This window comes from Phoca vitulina, unplaced genomic scaffold, assembly GCF_004348235.1.
Source record: "Phoca vitulina isolate PV1807 unplaced genomic scaffold, GSC_HSeal_1.0 scaffold26, whole genome shotgun sequence".
NCBI classification, from domain to species: domain Eukaryota; kingdom Metazoa; phylum Chordata; class Mammalia; order Carnivora; family Phocidae; genus Phoca; species Phoca vitulina.
The window spans coordinates 17,569,021-17,588,180 of NW_022589729.1; the positions used below are offsets into that span (position 1 = coordinate 17,569,021).

Genomic DNA, 19,160 nt, shown 5'->3' on the forward strand with positions numbered 1-19,160 from the left:
TAGGTAATCCTAGTTTGCAGCAAAGGAGACCATCAGACACCATGTCAGCACTGATTCCAGCTGGATTCCTGGTAACTGGGTTTGCTTGCGGGTGCTGAGCCAATCTAGCCATGCTTGCCACCCTTTCGATGTTGTTAAAGCAGTGGGGCATAATGGAATTTTTCTGTCCTGAACATAATGTCCTTAGGATTCTCTTACTGCACTGACTTGATAGCTGTACAATCTTGGAGAAGTTATTTGCCCTGTCTGACACTCAGGTTCCTCTTCTGAAGGCAGTGCGTAACAGCACCTTAACTATGACTACAAAGGAGCCGCGGGAGGGCTCTGCTAACAACATATGTGAGCGGCTCTGACTGAAGAGGGAAATCAACAAACCAGAGTGCAGTAATGGCCCTTATTCAGCAATATGTCTCCTAGCAATTAGGACAATGTTGAGCATAACGGGTAATCAAAATCACATGAAAAAATGAACTAACCAAACAACAATAACAAATGTAAGGCATCGTTATCTGTACCTTTTATATTGTCATAAACAATAAAGATGGCATAGATTTAACACATTTTCACATGAGTAAGATTGAATCCTATTGCTTTCTCTTACATCAAATTCTTCCAATATACCAGTATCAAGTAAATGCTGGATGCAAAATCCATTTATAGCCACACTCAGGCTAGACATTAAGAATGGAAACCACACCTTTCTGGCCATATAACATAACTTTAGAATCCTACTTTGTCCACTCACATTACCTTGTTCCCTTCCCAAATCTAATCAAACCCCCATTCCAAAGACCCTCATTAAATAAGATTTCCTAGACTCAAGAAACTTTGACTTTGCTTCCCCAGTTCTGAAGCATTGCCAAAGCTCCCCTGAGGTGATGCTCTCCCTTAAATAAGTAAGCAGTTAACTCAGCTTTGTCTCAGATTGTGTTGGCGACATTTGGGAAACTAACTTTCAACAAAGCCTACAACTTTTCTAGGGCCTTCAGGATTATTTTAAACTGCAAAGCCCTCTATAAACACAGATTTCTTGATATAGCACTCATGATATTAACAATATAACTGACATTATAAGTGAGCATATGCATTCTTGTTGCATTTAGCTCTTTCATAGATCATGCTTTCAATTTATAATAAATGACAAGAGAACAAGATATTTTCATTATGTTCACTTGTGATACAAATGGTTCAAATCCATCAATTCACATTAAGAAATTGTAAACTAAGATTTTAGATCCAAAATAAGAATTCAAAACAGCGTTTTTATTTTTACTACCTCATAGCATTTATTTCTACATATAGGAATTTCAGAGTTACTCTTTCAGGAAAAATAGTTAAATGCAACTTCCTTAATATGAAGTCTTACCTTTTCCAGTTTTGAAAGAGCAAGAGAGTAACAGTCTTTGGCTCTGAATTGCATGAATCTCATGTTGGCTGGGTGAGTGAGTTCTGTGATAATACTGAGACTGGAAAACAACCTACATTAAAAACAAACAAACAAAAATTTGCATTACACTAACAGCAGTAGGCATTGCCACATAAACTGTCTGTACAATGCAAGAAAAATGGAACACTATTTTCCAAAGAATATTTTAACCAACATTTTAGCACTAGAAGAAAAATAAATTTAGTAATTTGGCTTTTATTAGACATTTCTCTCTACAATTATGAAATGGCATAGAAGAGAAACTCATGAAGCTGATATAAGAAGCTACAAGGTGACTTTGTGGATAATGTTAAAATAGAAATTTGTAAGATGAATATGCTGATTGACAGAGATATCACGTGATGAGCTTATTGTCCATAATATGAGTTCTTTGATCTTCTAAGATTCCCTGTTCTCAGAGTCTGCAATTTTAAATGTCAAATCTTGCTACCATGAACTTCTGAGAAGAGAAAATAGTTCAGCTGATTAACATTTCATTATAATGAATTGAGGCCAAGGCTCAATTGATAGTGTTATTCTAAACGATCCTGAGTTTTAACCCCATAGCTTTGCATTAACTTTCTTCCTATTCACCTCCTTCCCCCAAAACACACACAAACACACACACACACACACACACACACGTGCACACATACACACATGATAGTAGTTGTCAGATCATAATTTCATTATTGTTATTTTTATTTACTGAGGGCAATATTTAATATCTAAGTTAACAAGTCATGATCAAGTATTTGTGATTGGACAGCTCTGGTCTCCAGGACATAAAAAGAAGTATAAAGTGAAACTTTTGCCTTTAAATTAGACCCTACTACCTAGAGGGAACTACAAAAATTTATAAATTATAAGGCTGTACATATTTTTCTAGGGGTGATAAATATAGCTGACTGAGTCTTCACAGATTATGTAGCATTAAAACACCAGTGAATGGATAGCTTATGAGAAGCATCTAGGACAGTGTTGAGATATAAGGCTAGAAAAGTAATTTGTGAGAAAAACATAGTTGCAAACCAACAAAAATTTATTTCATCTTTTGGGAAATTTTCATTTTCTCTGAGAAATATAGATTTTTATCTTTCATAGATATTATTATTCTAATTTTGGATGCATTTATGATTGCTTGGATGATATAATCCTTTTCTAACACATTATATCACATTATATATATAGCTATATATTTGAGGTCTGAGTAAGAGTGAGTAGTAATATGACTGAGTGACCTGGTCATTGTACTTAAATGACTTATAGAGTGGAAATTAGATAGAACCAAAAAAAATTGTATATGATGTACCATTTCTGTTCTATATAAATGAACCTATACCATTGTTATTTTAAACTGAGAAAGTGAATGCATTATCTAAGTCTGCCATCTAGTGAAAATCTGTAACTAAATAATACATAAATAATGAAATGTTTTATTGCATTGCCTTTTATATCTACAAAGTATTACTTACATTCAATTATAATACATTTATAAATTTGGTTCTGAAATAGATTTAATTATATATCTTTAAAATACTAAACTATAAATCTATTTCTGGGCCTTAATATGGCTTAAAACACATTCTGAATATAAGACATTCTAGAAATAAAATGACATAAAAAGTCTATCTTCCCCAGGTATGAGGATCATAATAAAGCAATATTATAGTTGAAAAATAATATAGTTTTTTCTATTTAAAACTTTTCTACAATTAATTTATGTTCTGATTGAGAGATGTAAGTATCATTGTGGAGATGTGCAAAATCTCTATGGAATAGTTCTCTGCCTGAATTAATTTATTCAAAAAGTATTTTTGACAGACATTCCCAAGTATGCTAACCAATACAGAGATGAAAAACACACTATATACTCTATTTCCCAGACTACTGGGAGAATTCTGAGACTAGCTGCAATTATATATTCAAGCAAAACAAACATAAGTACCTACAAATCTGGAAAATGTTTACAATATTTTAATAAAAATACTGAGCTAGTGTGCTACACTGTAAGTTTTGATCTGCTGTGGTGGCTGGGAATGATGTTTCTGAGTAATTGGGGGTATACATTAATATATAGGTACACACATACACTTAGATACATGAAACACTAGTTTTAGACTACAACTGACTATCAACACGAAAATAAATATGAATATATATTTTTACAAATACTTTTTAAAAACTACAGGTCTGAGTCCAAGTTAGTAATAAATGAGACTATAATAAATATCAGATATCTCCTCTAATTAAATTTATCCATGTAAACCAATCAAAATAATAAAAAATATTTTTATACTATATAAAGGAATCATTCTTGTATTTATACATATTCATTATCAATATTTTCAATTACGTCATTTTCCATGTGTATAGGTATGTTATTTCCTCAATGAGACTATGACTACTTGTGCCAAGCTGAAGACAATACTCCCTTTTTTATTTTTTATTTTTTTAGCTTGCCATTTATGCTCTTAGCGTCCTGGGGATGCAAGTCTTCTAAATGAGCAGCTCTCCCCACTCGTACTTTTCCCCCAAACCACTTTTCACATTGTAGCTAAAACAATATTTTAAAACTCTATTCCTGTCATGAAGATCAACTTGTTACAAAGCTCTGCAAAGCCATCACCTCAGAGCCTTTGGCTCTGCTGCCCCCATGTGGAATGCTCTCCTCTTCTCTCTGCCCACTTTGTCTATCTTGCAGGAACAGATTATCAATTTCTCAGGGAGGTGTTCCTTGATCCACTGGATGAGATCATATATTCTTGTTGTCTGGATCTATATAACATTCTGCTTTTTTTTCAGTAGTTGCCACACTTCTCATTCTCCAGTTAAAATTTTTTTTTAAAGATTTTGTTTATTTATTTGACAGAGAGAGACAGCGAGAGAGGGAACACAAGCAGGGGGAGTGGGAGAGGGAGAAGCAGGCTTCCTGCTGAGCAGGGAGCCCGATGCGGGGCTCGATCCCAGGACCCTGGGATCATGACCTGAGCCGAAGGCAGATGCTTAACGAATGAGCCCAGGCACCCCTCTCCAGTTAAATTTTTAAATGACTTGTTTAATATGTTCCCAGCGTAGACTATCAGCAACCCAAGGCCAGGAAGCCTTCATCACTCCTGATCACTACGTCTGCCTTCAGCACCACGGCAGCCATAGAGAGAGTATCCTGCATAGCCCCAAACTTACTAGATGCCCAATCATACCACCTGAATAAATCACAACTGCAGGTGTTTGTAGAGGTCCTCCTGACCTATACGGGGTTAATGCGGGAATTTCTCCGTTCCAAACAGATCACAGATCCATGACTTGACTGAATGTTTCCACTGATAGAGCACTAGTTATCTTAGCAGTTTGATCAGCTAAATTTTAGGGGGAAAAAGCAAAAACAAAAATATCTTCATATTAAAACAAAATCAGCCCAAGGGACTTCTGAACTAAGTCACTCCTAGACTTTTACAATGCAGATAAATCAATGCTAAATAAATTAAATAAAGAGACCATTAGACTGAGGAGGTCCTAATACTTTAGCAGGCTACTTAAGCAAGCCAACATCTCAGCCTGTAAATGCCTCAAGGCTGAGAAATCAAAACCAAAGACAACCAATCACAGTCAACTAGGCTTTCGCAAATAATACAACCGCTTAAGCTGTTGCCAAATAATTTCCTTGCTTTGCTTCTGCCTCTTCTCTGTGAGTCCCTCACTCCTGTCCTTGGAGTGTTTCTAACCACTTCCTGTCTCGCACTACCAAATTTGAACTGATTTTTACTCAGATAAACTCTTAAAATATTTAATATGCCTTAGTTTGTCTTTCAACATTAACAAGTATTTCCATTTGTACCCATTCTGTATTAAACTAATGTTTAACTATCCTGTGTGCTCTCTAGAAAAATATCTGCTTCTCAACTTCTAGAGAAAGTTTTCTCATCTTTCCTTTTCCTGAAGCACAGACTTAGGCCGTTGGTTGGAATCAGCCATTTTTTTCCTATATAGGATAGAATGAGCCAGTAAGTTGTCTTCAATGTTGCTTTTTTCCCCCGTTAAATGAGAATAATGAGAGATGCCGTTGACATGCCAAACATTCCCAAAGTAGAGCACTTTGATAGTCTGACATAGCCATTTTGAAGCAGTTGTTTTTAGTTCAAGGCATATTTTGGCATGGTTGTTTAAATTTAGTTTAGATATTAACACTTGTTCAAAAAATTGTAAAAACAGGCAATATTTTCAAATATACCAAGTACTTCTTAGGTAAAACTTTAGCAAGAGAAACTTAAATTTTAAAGTGAGGACCTGCTTTTCTTTCAATTTGGAAAATTGCACAAACTTCAGGAGTGCTCATCAAATATTTGAGTGTTGAAACTTTGTATGCCAAGCTCTATACTCTGGATCTGGAAAATGAAATACTTCCTGAGTGGATTCTCTGGAAGAAACAAGCAGGGGCCAAGCCAGCAAATCCATAATTGCCACACTGGATAAAGACACACTGAACTGTGTAGTCCAGTTTTCAATTATAAAACTACGTTTAAGTTATAAACGCAATTCCAGATGAAAAGGAATTCTCCCCATGCTCCCAACTCTCCTCTAACTCTTTCCAAACCCCACCCCCAAATATATTGCTAGTGGATTAATGAGATTCTCCTATTTTTGCCTTTGGTCTTTTGGGACTGAGTAACTCTGAAAGGTTCTTGGACAATCTGGAAAGAATAAAGGCCTGCCAAGTGAAGCTGTATGTCCTAGTAAAGCAGGGGTTCAAGTGATCAGTTTGAGCCTCTGAATAACAACAAATTTAACTTTATTCCAGACTGGCAAAACAGGTGATACTAGTTACATCAATAACTCGTGAATTAGAGCACCGTTACTTTCATTTCATACTTGAATTCCATCTCATTCTTGTCTCCTGAGCTCTAATACAAGCACAGATTGAAGATTTTTCTAACATATTCCTTAGGTCGTTTCAAAAGCTGAAAATGTAAAAGTGAAAATGCCCCCACAGCAAAATGGAATGTCAAAATACTCAAGTTAAAATGGCATGGGCCCAAAGAGCTACACAGTCCTTTACAAACGCTAAAATAAAATGTAGCATCGTCCCATACGGAGCAACAGCATAAGGTCATCTTAAGTTGCTGAATGCGTACAGATGCCAAGCAGATTAGAATCTGGTTCTCCTTTGAGGAAATTGATGCTGTTCATGAAGATATAAGGACTAGCTGAGATATTTTAGAGATACAATTATTGAAATAAATTTCTAGGCTCAAGACAGAGCTTCTCCTGCTGGGTTGCCATGTCAGCAAACTAAAACTTAGATAACTTTTGTGTCTCTGTGATAAAATTAATTTGCATATCAGGACCCACAGAACGGAGGCTGCCTCAGTGCCCCAGCCCACATCACAAATCTAAACTTAAGTCACATGTAGTTACAGTAAATACCTATTAAGGAAACCTAATATACACTAATCTCAATCCTCGAATCAGCTTTAGCTAGCTCAGCTTATGCTAGAAAACAGGACCTGCTAGTCTGACCAGGAAATGCCTGACCTCCTAGCCGTCATGCTGTTTACATGGCGCCTCTTCTAACGTTCTATAAATCTTGCTCTTGCCCAAAATCTCTCCAGAAAAGTGTTCCACCTTGTGAAGCACTGTACTTCTCCAATCCACGGGTTGTCTTCCCTTGAATAAAGGCTATCAAGCTCATTACTAAATCGTTTTAGTTTTGTCATTTGATACCCGTAAATGCTCCACTTGACCAGAAACAAGGTATACCCAGTCAGCCAATCCCCAAATGCCAAGCCAACTCTGGACTCTACACTTATTTCTTCGTTCCTTGTGCCTTACTCATTTTCTGTTTTTCTCTTTCTTGTTCCTTGTTCTTTATCCTATGGAGCCTTACCCTTTAATCCTAAATAGCCTGGGATCCAACCACTGTGACTAGATTTCTGGTTGCCTATTGTTCACTTATGAGGATAACTGGATTCTACCTCTGGAATTAGTCATCTGTCTGTAAGGAATTTCATGCAAGGTAGTGGGCAGAGAACCTGAAAGAAAACTGGGAGTGGAGGAAGGGAGAATGGGAAAGAGAGTTGAGATTGGTATTAGTCCACAGCAGATAATCAGTAATTATCTGTTTAGGGTTTCAGCTAAGGAGTGATTATAATGATTGATCTTGGAACTTAATCTGATAAGGAGGGAAGAAAAGCTCTCAGGTGACTAAGGACAGTGAAAATGTATTTGAACCAGTGGATAGTAGGTTCCAGTAGAGACACAGGACTGTTAAGAATTGGGGGTATTAGAAGAAATGAAGTAGAAAATAAACAGTAGTACTCATAGACCTGAATGAAATTGAGACGATGGTGGGGATTATTGGTACTTCAAGGGAAAGGCTGTGACCAGAACAGGTGGCTATAAGGTAAGATATTGAAAGTATCGTCTACACAGAATTGTTGAAATCATCAAGAATGATGGTAGATACAGGGTTGTCAAGAGTCACAGTGAATCAAGAACCAAAATCTTCAAGGAATGTGGGAATGTGACCTCAAAAGTGGTAACTGACTGCACCTATAAAATGAAACGACCAAATCTGCATGATTTTGGTCATTTGTCCATATAAATAACATTTTGTACATCATGGGGATCTATCAGTGTCTTACTTTTTTACTTTATTATGTAAGACTAGCCTAGTTTAGCATGCATTGACCAGCAGCTTAAGGACTACTCTATTTAAAAGTTTCATAGAATTTTTTTTTCCTGAAAAATATTGTTATGTACTTAGTGAAATGATGATAATGCCACCACACATGTATCTGCTCTTAGTTGGTCAGTTAGTTTTAAAAGATTAGAGCCTTTGCACCTTTCAGTAAGATGGGGATTTATTATTATTTATTTATTATTATCTTGAAATCAAAATAACTCATTTATAGACTATATAATAAAAGCCAAATCAAATCAATTTAAACTTTATACCATAATAAAAAATAAACCATAATAGAAATAAACTCCTGATAAGTTGAAAATTAAAATGGTATGTTTAATCAAACAGACCAAGAATCCTCTCTTGTTAAAAATGTAACTAGCTTTTGTCATGCATGGAACCAAAAAGTATGATTTCACTTTGTTCACTGGCTATAAATCTCATCCCTCTGAATTAATTTTCCACTTATAATTTCTTTTTTCATTCTCTAGAGAAAAAAAATTACTTACATGTCTGTCATATTTTAAACATGTGCTATGTGACCTTTAAATGTACTATTTCATTTAGTTCAATAACTAGTTAGCTATATTCTAAATGAATTGCCACATTACAGTAACTTTAGAGGGTACATTTTTCTTCTTCTGGAATAAGAGGTTCTTATGCAAGTTCAGAGTAAATTTTCCAGATGCTGTGACAGATTATTCACCCACTTAATTTCTGGTCCTTACATTAACACCGCAAGAAGGGTTAATTATTTTCCACATGCATTTTATACATGAGGGAAACTGAATTTCTATGAGGTTAAGAAACATACTTAAAGTCACATAGTGTCTGCTGGAACCTCGGGGATAGAGGTTCCAGATGAAGTTTGTTGCTATACTGTTCCAAAGTCTGTGGTTTTTCTATTCTGTCACATGAAAGTGATCATGATAGTGCTATTAATTAGTCACTAACATTCATTGAGTAACTGAAAATGACCAGCCATGTGCTACAGCATTATATATTTTTAAATCCCAAACAACCTTGTGATTAAGACATTGAGGTTTAGAGAATGAAAGTAATTTGCCTAAAATCATATAATAAATAATCAACTTAAGTGGTACTCACATCTAAGCTTTCTCTTCTGAATTCTGAACTCAAACAACAAACTGATAATTATCCTCAATATATGCTTTGCTACAATATGAAAGTATAAAGGTGAAGCAAGGGAAGATGATGAAGGAGTTCAGATTGTTTTATTTACTTCCATAATTTGGTAGCTCAGATATTTTCTTTAGACTCCCACAAAACTCAGAAAACTAAAATAATGATCTTTTAGATATTTGCATTTTAAAATGATTTCAGAAAGAACCATTTCAAGTGACAGAGATGTCTTCATTTATAGGTAATTTTGACTTTGCTTATAACATGGACTTTTCTCTGGTTTTCATTCTTACCCAAAGATAAGCATAATGGAAATTCCTATCTCAGTAAGTTTAATAAATGAAAGACAGGAAAATAGTGAGGATAAGGTCATGACTTGGCTCTGAACATGGGTAAATTATCTGTTCACAGTCTTACAATATTTCATTCTTAGTAATCCAGATTGTAAATGCATACTTTTGGCCACTGCCAGGCATAAAACCAAAATTAGATCATGCATGGTCTCTCATAAATCTTGACTGCAACTGCACAGGATTTAGAATTTGTTATTGTTAAACTATATCAGAAAACAGATTTGTTATTCTATTTATTTTTAAAAGAATGACCCTGAGTTAAAAATTAACCATACGGTGCCAGTATTGGAGGCTAAATAAGCACTTGTTTTAAGATCAAATGAATGAATATAACTTCAGCGTAAGTGTCTCATGTTCATTCCTTATATACAGAGTCAGAGTCAAATATTTCACCAATATTTAGTAGTAAGTAAGCCACAGGGCTGAGTTACTGAGACATTTACCTGAAAAGGGTCTGCACATTTACAATCGTTTTGGCGTCTGCCATGTAGTCTTCCTCCGCACTCATGGTACTCTCCTTGTCCACAACCACCATGTTGGCAGCAAAAGTCACTCCACACCTGAGTAAATCATCTAGGCTTTGATAAAAATCAACAGAGAAGAATGGACTTTCAATAAATCACCATACTAGGATCAGTGCTTGCTTACCCACTGCACTTGTATAGGCTGCCCTTAGAGATGGCTTTCACACAGTTTGCCCTGGTAGATAGATGTTGATGGGAATTAAAATATAGTATTCTCCACTGATATGAAATAATTTGTATTTTTGAGCTGTTTATGTTTCATTAGATCTCAACCATTTCAAAGCATTATGCGTTAAGAATTTTTATTTAATATTTATTAATTATATAACTAAACCATGAAAAACACCCATTTTGCAATCAAATAGAGTTAAAGCATGTTAGAACTGTGTTTTTATGGTTAGCACACTATTTCAAAGACATGACATTTATATATATTTTTAATCCTTATGATACTTTTGGTAAAAGTAGAAATGAGTACTTATATTAATTTAGATGGTCTAGCCCGACAAAGAAATATTAAACTGTGGTTTATTTTTAAATGTGTATTATTTCTTTGTGTAAAGCTATGTGTTAAAGATTGGTTCTACACAGCCACGAGCATGAAAAATATATAAATATCAGCTGTATTCAAACTTACCATTCAGTCAGCCTAAAGTTTTTTGAGCCAGTGATTTAATAACCTCATTTCTTTGATTGCGTGAAATAACTGCTAAACCAGGATAGAAGTTCCTATGAATTATAATAGTCTTCTCCCTTATCACTGATAAACACTATTGTTCTCCCAACGAATTAAAAGAAAATGTTGCCATTAAAGCTGAAACAAAGAAACCACTATCTCCCTGACTCTGCTTCATAAAACTAGAAAAATATAACTGAATCAGATAAAGGAGACTAAACTTGAAGGAGTATAAGAATGTCCTAAGTACAGAGTTGACTGAAGACAGAGAATTGGGCTAATTGATGCCCACATGTTCTGATTTAAAATAGGAAGTGGAGAACTTAAAGAAAAGTAGTTCTTTTAGATTCTTAAATTGCAGGTCAGTTCCCTAAGGATCTTTTTCCAAGCATATGATTGGCTGAACTAGCCACATCAAGTGAGAGAGTATTACCAAAGCTCTGAGTCCAAGATCCCCAGGAGTAGTCCAGGAAAAAAAAAAAAATTTTGCTTGACTCAGGAATAATGTTCTGTGGCAGAGATTTTATGGCTAAAACTGTGGAAACAGAATGTTATTCCAAATAAATTTCCTATGATGAGAGGGGCCAGGGCCATAATTGCCAATTAATATGATGATCAAGTTTAATCCCTAGAAATACTTTATTAGGATGTTTCTTTTAACTTGGAAATTCATAATTGTTCATATATCAAAATACATTTTTTTTAAAAAGAAGTAGGTGGAAAATTAATGTGATATGGTCCCTTATGGGCCATAAAAATGATGCCCAAGTCATATGCCTTCGATCCACCTTACTATAATTTTAAATCACTTTCTATTTCAGCTCTTATGATCTTCCCCCTCAATAAAAATGATCTCTCCATTATAATTATCTATATAAGAAAAGGGAAAGATAAGGTGATAGAAGGTAAGTTTGATTGTTAAAGGATATATAGATACAAGTTATGATGGGAAAAGTGAATATTTCATCAATAATAAATCAATGAAGTTGAAACTTGACAAAAAATTTCACTCTGTGTACCTGTGCTAAATAGCTAATAGCTACATCTATATGTATCAGTTAATTCCATACTCTAAATATTGGCTGTTGTAGTTTACATATAACCTTGGCAAGTGATTTTAGTAATTATGATTAAATATGAGTTTAAATCTATAGAAAATAAAATTGGAATGGCATTTCAGAACCACGTAGAAACATTTTGTTCTTCAGGTTTTAACCTTAAATTATTTATTTTTATATCCATTTAATACTACATTTTATTCTTTTTTTCCTTTTTTTAATCTGTCGTGATTTCTCCACACTATCCTATTTCCGAAAGCCACTGCCTGTTTTTTTAATTCAGCACGGTTGCTTTACACAGTTTGGCCACCAGATGGCCGCCTAAGAAAAAAGACAATATTCATGAAAAAAGATAATCTAAATGGCAACAACTTCCTTTTTACTGTTTTCCAAGCCGTCCTTTTCAAGGAGAACTATAATGTGAATGTATGAATATATGGGACTGTTTGTGAGTGTTTTAATTCATTCAAAGGTGTTTTTGTTTTTTTAATGAAAATTTCAAACACTAACGAAAGAGAAGAACACAGTGAACCTCCATATTCTAATTACCCAACCCAGCTTCAATAATGATCAACTTGTTGCCAATCCTGTGTCATCTCTAATCATAGGAATTTGATCCTCTTGGTTCTTTTCCTCACCATAAACACTCTTACGGAGAAAGAATTCATTTCATAGTTTACATCAGCAAAGACAGATGGGAGGTTTATTTATTTTTTAAATATTCTGTTTTTCTAATGAATTTCAATAGAATACTATCATTTCAAAGTAACATTACTAGTGAAGAATATAGGTTGATTTCATGTTTATGAATTTAAATAGTTATTTTAGTACAGCTAACTACATCTTAGTTGATTAGCATTAAGAAAACTGATAATGCAAACTATATTAATGTAGAGTAGAGGTTAAATAAATGTTAGTCAGTTTGCTCTTTAATGTATCCACAGCCAATAAACACTTCCAAAGTTCTAAAACTTTGTTTTTTCAATCTACAGGACAAAACATAAGCATGAAATTTCTTGATTAGTAACTTTAGCATTTTGTTTTGAAGGCTCTGGCTGACTTTTTTTAATGGAAAGCTAGCACATTTTATAGGCATATTAGTTTTATGATGTTTAGTTTTATATTTCTTATAAATCATGTTCATCCATATAAAAGAATTTGTATTTTAATACTAACACATTGCACACATTTGACTTTTTAATTAACAAATTCTTAGAAATTATAGACTGATATATGTTACCAGAATAAAGGAAGCTCTTAAGGAAATGCTCCAGTTTATAAATCTGACTTAAAAGGAGCATCTCTAAATTATTCGAAGATTTCCAGAAGTTACCACAATGATATCAATGCATCGCAACATTGAACAGTTAGATTTTCTCTACCCCTAGGCCCATAGGAATAACGTTATTGCTAGAGACAACAGAAAACTGAAATAGCTTTAGAAACTAAACAAAAGTGATAAAATTCACATGCAGCAAGATTTGTTTTAATTCAACAACAGATTACTGCTTAGGAAGTTTGAATACAGGATGTATAACACGAGAACATAAGCTGTGCATGCAAAATACACCATATTTGCAATACGGAAATGGCAAATTACACTCATCATGCAACACGGGGGCACAGCACATGACAAACCACAGGACACCACACCAGTTACTGTGCCAAAGATTTTGTCACCTACTTGTCAATAGAGCCCACCATGTAGTAAACCATTGGAAACCAACAGATTGCATCCAGAAAATGCATATCTGGCCTAAGTAGCAGATGGGTTACAAAATGAAACACAATGTCACAACAGTGGCAGCGCTGCTAGGGAAAGGAAGTAAGCTGACTTAGTTTGCATTTCCAAAACTAAACACTGTTTGACAAGATTGACAAAGTGCCTCTTTTCTTAACATTAATTAGGAAATATCATTTGTACTTGTTATGAATACACAATGCACTCAGAATTGTAAAAACTTGTATTTCTGCTTTCTAAATCAGAAACATTATGGCATTATTCTACAAAAATACTGAAATGATATTCTTAATGATAACTAAAGAGTTTTATCAATGAGTTTAAAAATTATTCATGCAGAATAAGATGAGAAATTAATGATTTTTCTTAGATGGCCCAAAGCATAGAGAACTAAATTAGCATGCTTATTAAGAGCACCTTTCTCTAAGGAATATACACAATTAAATACAACCCTTACTATATCAGTATATCAGTCAATAAATAGGGTATATGCACCCATGCAACACATGTATTAAAGAAAATTAAAATGAAAGTAATTCACTTTTTAAATAATTGACTTACTCCATATATATTGTTGAGCAAATATTTATTGAAATCTTTACTTATATGCATATTTGAGGAAAGCATCATAAACCTGGATGCTTCCTTAAAAAATCACTTAATCTATTGTATTCATTTTACAAAGTTATTAATTCTTTCATGCATTTATTCACTCAGCATATATGTATCCAAAACTTTTTATTTAATAGACAATTCAGTATACTAAGGCATATGAGAATATTGTGTTACCTTGTACTATAAGAAATACAGTTTTTGGAACACACATATAAGAGCACACAATTACAATATGTGTTTTAATCAGAAAGAATAAACAATAGGTTGCACTCAGAAGGCAGAATTAGGGGTCATTTCACAGAGGTTATGTTTAATCTGGATGTTTGCCAGTAAAAGAGAAGGGGAGGGAAATTCTAGGAAAAGGGAAGTGTAGCACCTATAATATCCCAGCTAGATGAAGTCTTTTCCTCCCTGACTTATTTTCTTCCTGTTGATCATCCTCTTAGCCCTTTACACTCTAAAGAAAAAGAATGTACAATACAGTGAAATGAAAAAAGATGATCTTCCAAAAAATATCACTATTGTAATGTTGATCAATTCCTCCCGTCATTAAATTTCTTCGTACTCATTTTAAAAGGCCCCATATTATTACATATTATAAATGTACCACAATTCATTTTAAAATTCCTCAATTATTCAGTTTGTAAGTTATTTTCACTTTTATGCTACTGAAGTTACAAGTTATTTCCAATATCTTGCTATTATAGATAATACAGGTATGAACATCTTTGAATGACCTTTTTCTAGCGTTAGTTTTTTAATCATTTACTGCAAAACATTCATAGAGGGATATTAGTGAATCACAGAATATAAATATCTTTAAAGCTCATGATGTATATTCTTTTCAACAAATAGTAGCAGTTCCAGTAGCAACCTTTTTATAATGTCTTCTAGTTCTCTGTCTGAGCACTGTTCTGCTTCTTAAAAATAGAAGTGTCATTCTCACTGCTGATTCAAGACCCTCCATGTCTCTCTTGCCCTACCTCATGATTATAGAAGCACGTATACGAGGATGCCAAGTGTCACAAGGCTGGGGCAGTAGAGATTTTGTGGTGATCTGAATAATCATTTTGCCTGTGTCTTTTTTTTTGGTTGTTATTTTGTTTCATCTCGCTTTACTCCCATAGTTTTAGTCAGATTAAGTGAGTAGTTCAATAACTTATGTGGCTGAGATAGATCCATAATCCTTCGGTATTAATTGCAGATATATATTTCCTGGCTGGAATAACTACACTTTTAATCTGACTCATTCTTTTAAATTCAGATAATTTCAATTTCTTTATGCTATCTTCTGCATTCTAAAGCTTAGTAAAGCAAAAGTAAATGACGTTATTGAATAATTCAACTTAATAAAGATACTGAAAATCTGTGTAATAAATAGTACTGGAGTCACTGAGGACAAAATTAAGTCCTTACTTTATGCCAACCCTTCTGTTAGAGTTAAAACTGAAAATATGGCCTTTGTATTTTGTTGCTTTGTCCAGTATGAATCACTAAATTTACTAAGACATCAATATTATTGCCTTGTTTTAGGAAACCCATGAATTTTACCCACATGTAATTCTGCCACAAATGTGTATTTACAATGTGCAAGCAATCTTACACATCCTCAGAAATTACTTCAGGATTTTCATTGCATAGCATGGTTCATCCTTACATGGATTTGGCTCTGTTACAAGGTAAATCAAACCCTTGAAACCTAGCAAATACATAATCTTGATGAAGCACATCTAATGTAGGGAGTCTAATATGCCCTACTTTTTGCAAAATGTAACTTACATAGCAAATAGATTTATCTACTACTTCTATCGATAAAGGTAGTTTATAATGAAACTTGAACTATCAAGAATACAGCAATTGTACATTTACATGTATTATGTTAGCTCATTTAAATAAATTGGCAATAGTGTTCATGTCACTAAACTGCTTAATAACTAATGAGTAACATAAATGATATCATAGGCTCTTAATAGACTAATCTTTCTAATTATTCAAAGTTAATTGGCAAGCATAACCTTTACATTGAAAACCACTAAGTAAAAACATAAAACATTAATAAAAATACGAAATGTCCCTTTCTTATGTTACACCCCCAAAGTACAGTTGAAGAATGGAATGTAGAAAAATAAAACCATTAATGCAATAGGATAAAATGTATGCACTTTTTAATCTGATTGCTAAATAGAGAAGACCTATCTATGTTAGATATTACATTATGGAAAACTAGTAAAAATAATTGCATATTTAACTGTAAAGCTCATCACAAAAATTTTAACATATAAGAAACAAACATTTAAAAATGTGCTACTTATACAAAATTTACAGATCCTATTTGCTTAATATGTAAAAAAAATTTCAAACCAATAAAAGATAAACCTAACAGGAAAATAGATCTAGCACAAAATAAATATGCATAGACCAAAATGAAACATGCTGAATCTAACTAGTAATAAAAGAAATAAAAATTCAACAAGCACAAAAATTTATGTTAGTAAACAGAAAAAATTGAGCACATCATTAATCACCATCCTAACTGTAACTGTGTTAAGAAAGATGACAGCTTATGAGTCTAAAACATCATATTCTTACAAAAGTTTTCATTATAAAATTGCCAATATATTCAAATGTTAATTAGCTAGTGTTTGTTAGGAAGTGAAAAGGTTTGTGGATTTGCATGGATTTGCAAAGTTGAAGATCATTATTTCCCACTTAACCAATAACTATAATGGACTTAATTGCTGATTTTTAAATTCAAGAAATGAATGTAGTGAGACAGTTTATTTTGTTAGCATTTAGTAATTCTATACTTAAGTAGTTTATTTCTTAAAAATATATAAGGAGTTTCATTTCAACTGCTTAAAATAAATCTCCTTTGTTTGTTAACTGGGTTTTCACCCAAATCCACTCATCAGTTTGAATAATGACAATGTCACTTTCTTGATTGGAGGAAGGGGGGAAACTGACATTTCCTGACTGCCTTTTCCAAGTGAGATATTGCACTAGTGCTTCATATACACTGTCTTATAGAGTCTCAACATTACTTGTTAAGATAAATGTTCTACTCATTTTACACATGAGAAAACTGAAGCTTAAAGAAATCTGATAACATGCAAAAAAGGCTTTTTACCAAGAAGGTAAATAAGCTTAGACCTTATCTCAGATCTGTATGAGTTCAAAATTTGAATGTCTTTAATAAAGGACTCTGATATGTCAGACAATTTATCATTGTTTTTGAAATAAGCTGAAGTTTGCTTGACACTATATATAAAAAGAAGATTGATGTAATAAAAGGATTGTGTAAATAAGATGTAAAATATAGGGACATAGGCCTGGATCTTGCATTTCAACTTTGTGTAGCTTTGGGTAATATATTCCAAAGCTTTTGACTTTTGTTTCCATCTCTTATATGAAATGATATTATCAGATGACTAGATGACCTTTAAGGTTATGGTGGTAATCAAAATATTTGAAATCAGTATGGCACAACAACAGACCAAACTAAACAGATGGCCATCCAATCAGAACTGAGACCACCCCTCATGAGCCAGGATCAAGTGCAAAATGTTTTCCATCGTGACTGGGTTCCGCTTAGTTACCAGATGAGATCTAGAAGGCTTTCTATTTGGAAACATTAGGAACACTTTCTTCGACATATTATGTTTGTGAATATTATCAATTTAATTTGCATTTTAAAATTCCTACTTATGACATCTGTTATTATTTATTTGTTATATTAAATTAATTGGTCTTTCAACTAAACTTCCTAAATAGTCATGTACTGAATATTATTTTCAGCAATTCTCATGTAAATTTAAAACAAAATCAAAACCCACTAAACTAATAATTGTAAAAGTGTGAACAATCTTTAGTGTATAAATTCTTACAACATGGAAAAATTTGAAGAAGAAAGCAACACATTTCTTTGTAACATTGTAGGATACATTGCAAAATACTAGTCATGGCACAGCAGGATGAATCTCATTTTTAAGAAAAAAAATGATTGCATACAACTTCCCGGAACATTATTTATTAGTGTTTAGTTTTTGTTTCCTCGTTCTTGACCAAAATAGCAGAGGACAACAAATAAAAATGGTAGATACCACTTTCTGGAAGTCATCAGGAAGCTAATAAACTTTACAACAGGTACTTTCATCCTAACCCTTTGGAAGAAAAGTGAAACCCTACAAAAATCATCTAACAAACAACACCATGGAAACATTTGTAGTCCAGAATGTAAGTCATCAGAAAAGCAAGAAAATATGTAATGCAAAATAATCCAAAGTTAAAATATATTGTTACTAAAAAGAATTGACAATGTATTTTTTCATATATCAAAAATCTGTAAATTAAGCAAGATCATATAGTTGAAAGAACAATGCACTATGAATTATATATATGACTATAGTCATTTAATTTCTTTGGTCTGTTTTTCCTTGTCTATAAAATAAGAGTACTGTAACAAAGAGACATAAGCTGGTTTATTTAAAAATTATCATTGTAACTTGTAAACTTTGAGATCTTAAGCTGCTGGCTACATCTTTCTGAGGATAAATCATCACTATATGATGTGAATATATTTCTAAGGGGAATAAAATGTAAAATAAAGGTAAAGTGTCTAGTATGATAACTGACATAGTAAATGTTCAACAATTATTACTATTATGAACAGAGGGTAGAAGTAAAGAATATTAATTTTATTAAATGATCTGTATGGTGTTATTCCAACAAAATACTCTCTGATAAAAGCTACATCTAGATTTACACAGAAATACTGACCAATTTGCCAGTAATTAAGAGAAACAGAATTTTGGGGTTTTTCTATGATTGACCAGATTCAGGAATTAAGACTATAAAAACAACTACTTGCTTTGATAATTCTAAATTACAAATCAATCAATCAACCAATCCATCAGTAATTGGGCATTTTGGCAACCTGTTTATT

At 33.2% G+C, this 19,160-nt stretch overlaps 1 protein-coding gene across 7 annotated transcripts in view; it reads right to left on the reverse strand.

The window, feature by feature from the left end:
* The window catches only part of KCNT2 (potassium sodium-activated channel subfamily T member 2), a 377,236-nt gene that overhangs the window by 66,440 nt on the left and 291,636 nt on the right, over positions 1-19,160 (reverse strand). For 5 of the 7 annotated variants that reach the window (XM_032422163.1, XM_032422166.1, XM_032422165.1 and 2 more), the window contains 3 exons: positions 13,547-13,618; positions 10,048-10,182; positions 1,367-1,478 (listed from right to left, as the gene is read on the reverse strand). In XM_032422163.1, coding sequence (XP_032278054.1) covers positions 1,367-1,478; positions 10,048-10,182; positions 13,547-13,618 — 319 coding nt within the window. The remainder of the gene's footprint in view (positions 1-1,366; positions 1,479-10,047; positions 10,183-13,546; positions 13,619-19,160) is intronic. The other 2 variants (XM_032422169.1, XM_032422167.1) reach the window with 1 other exon arrangement.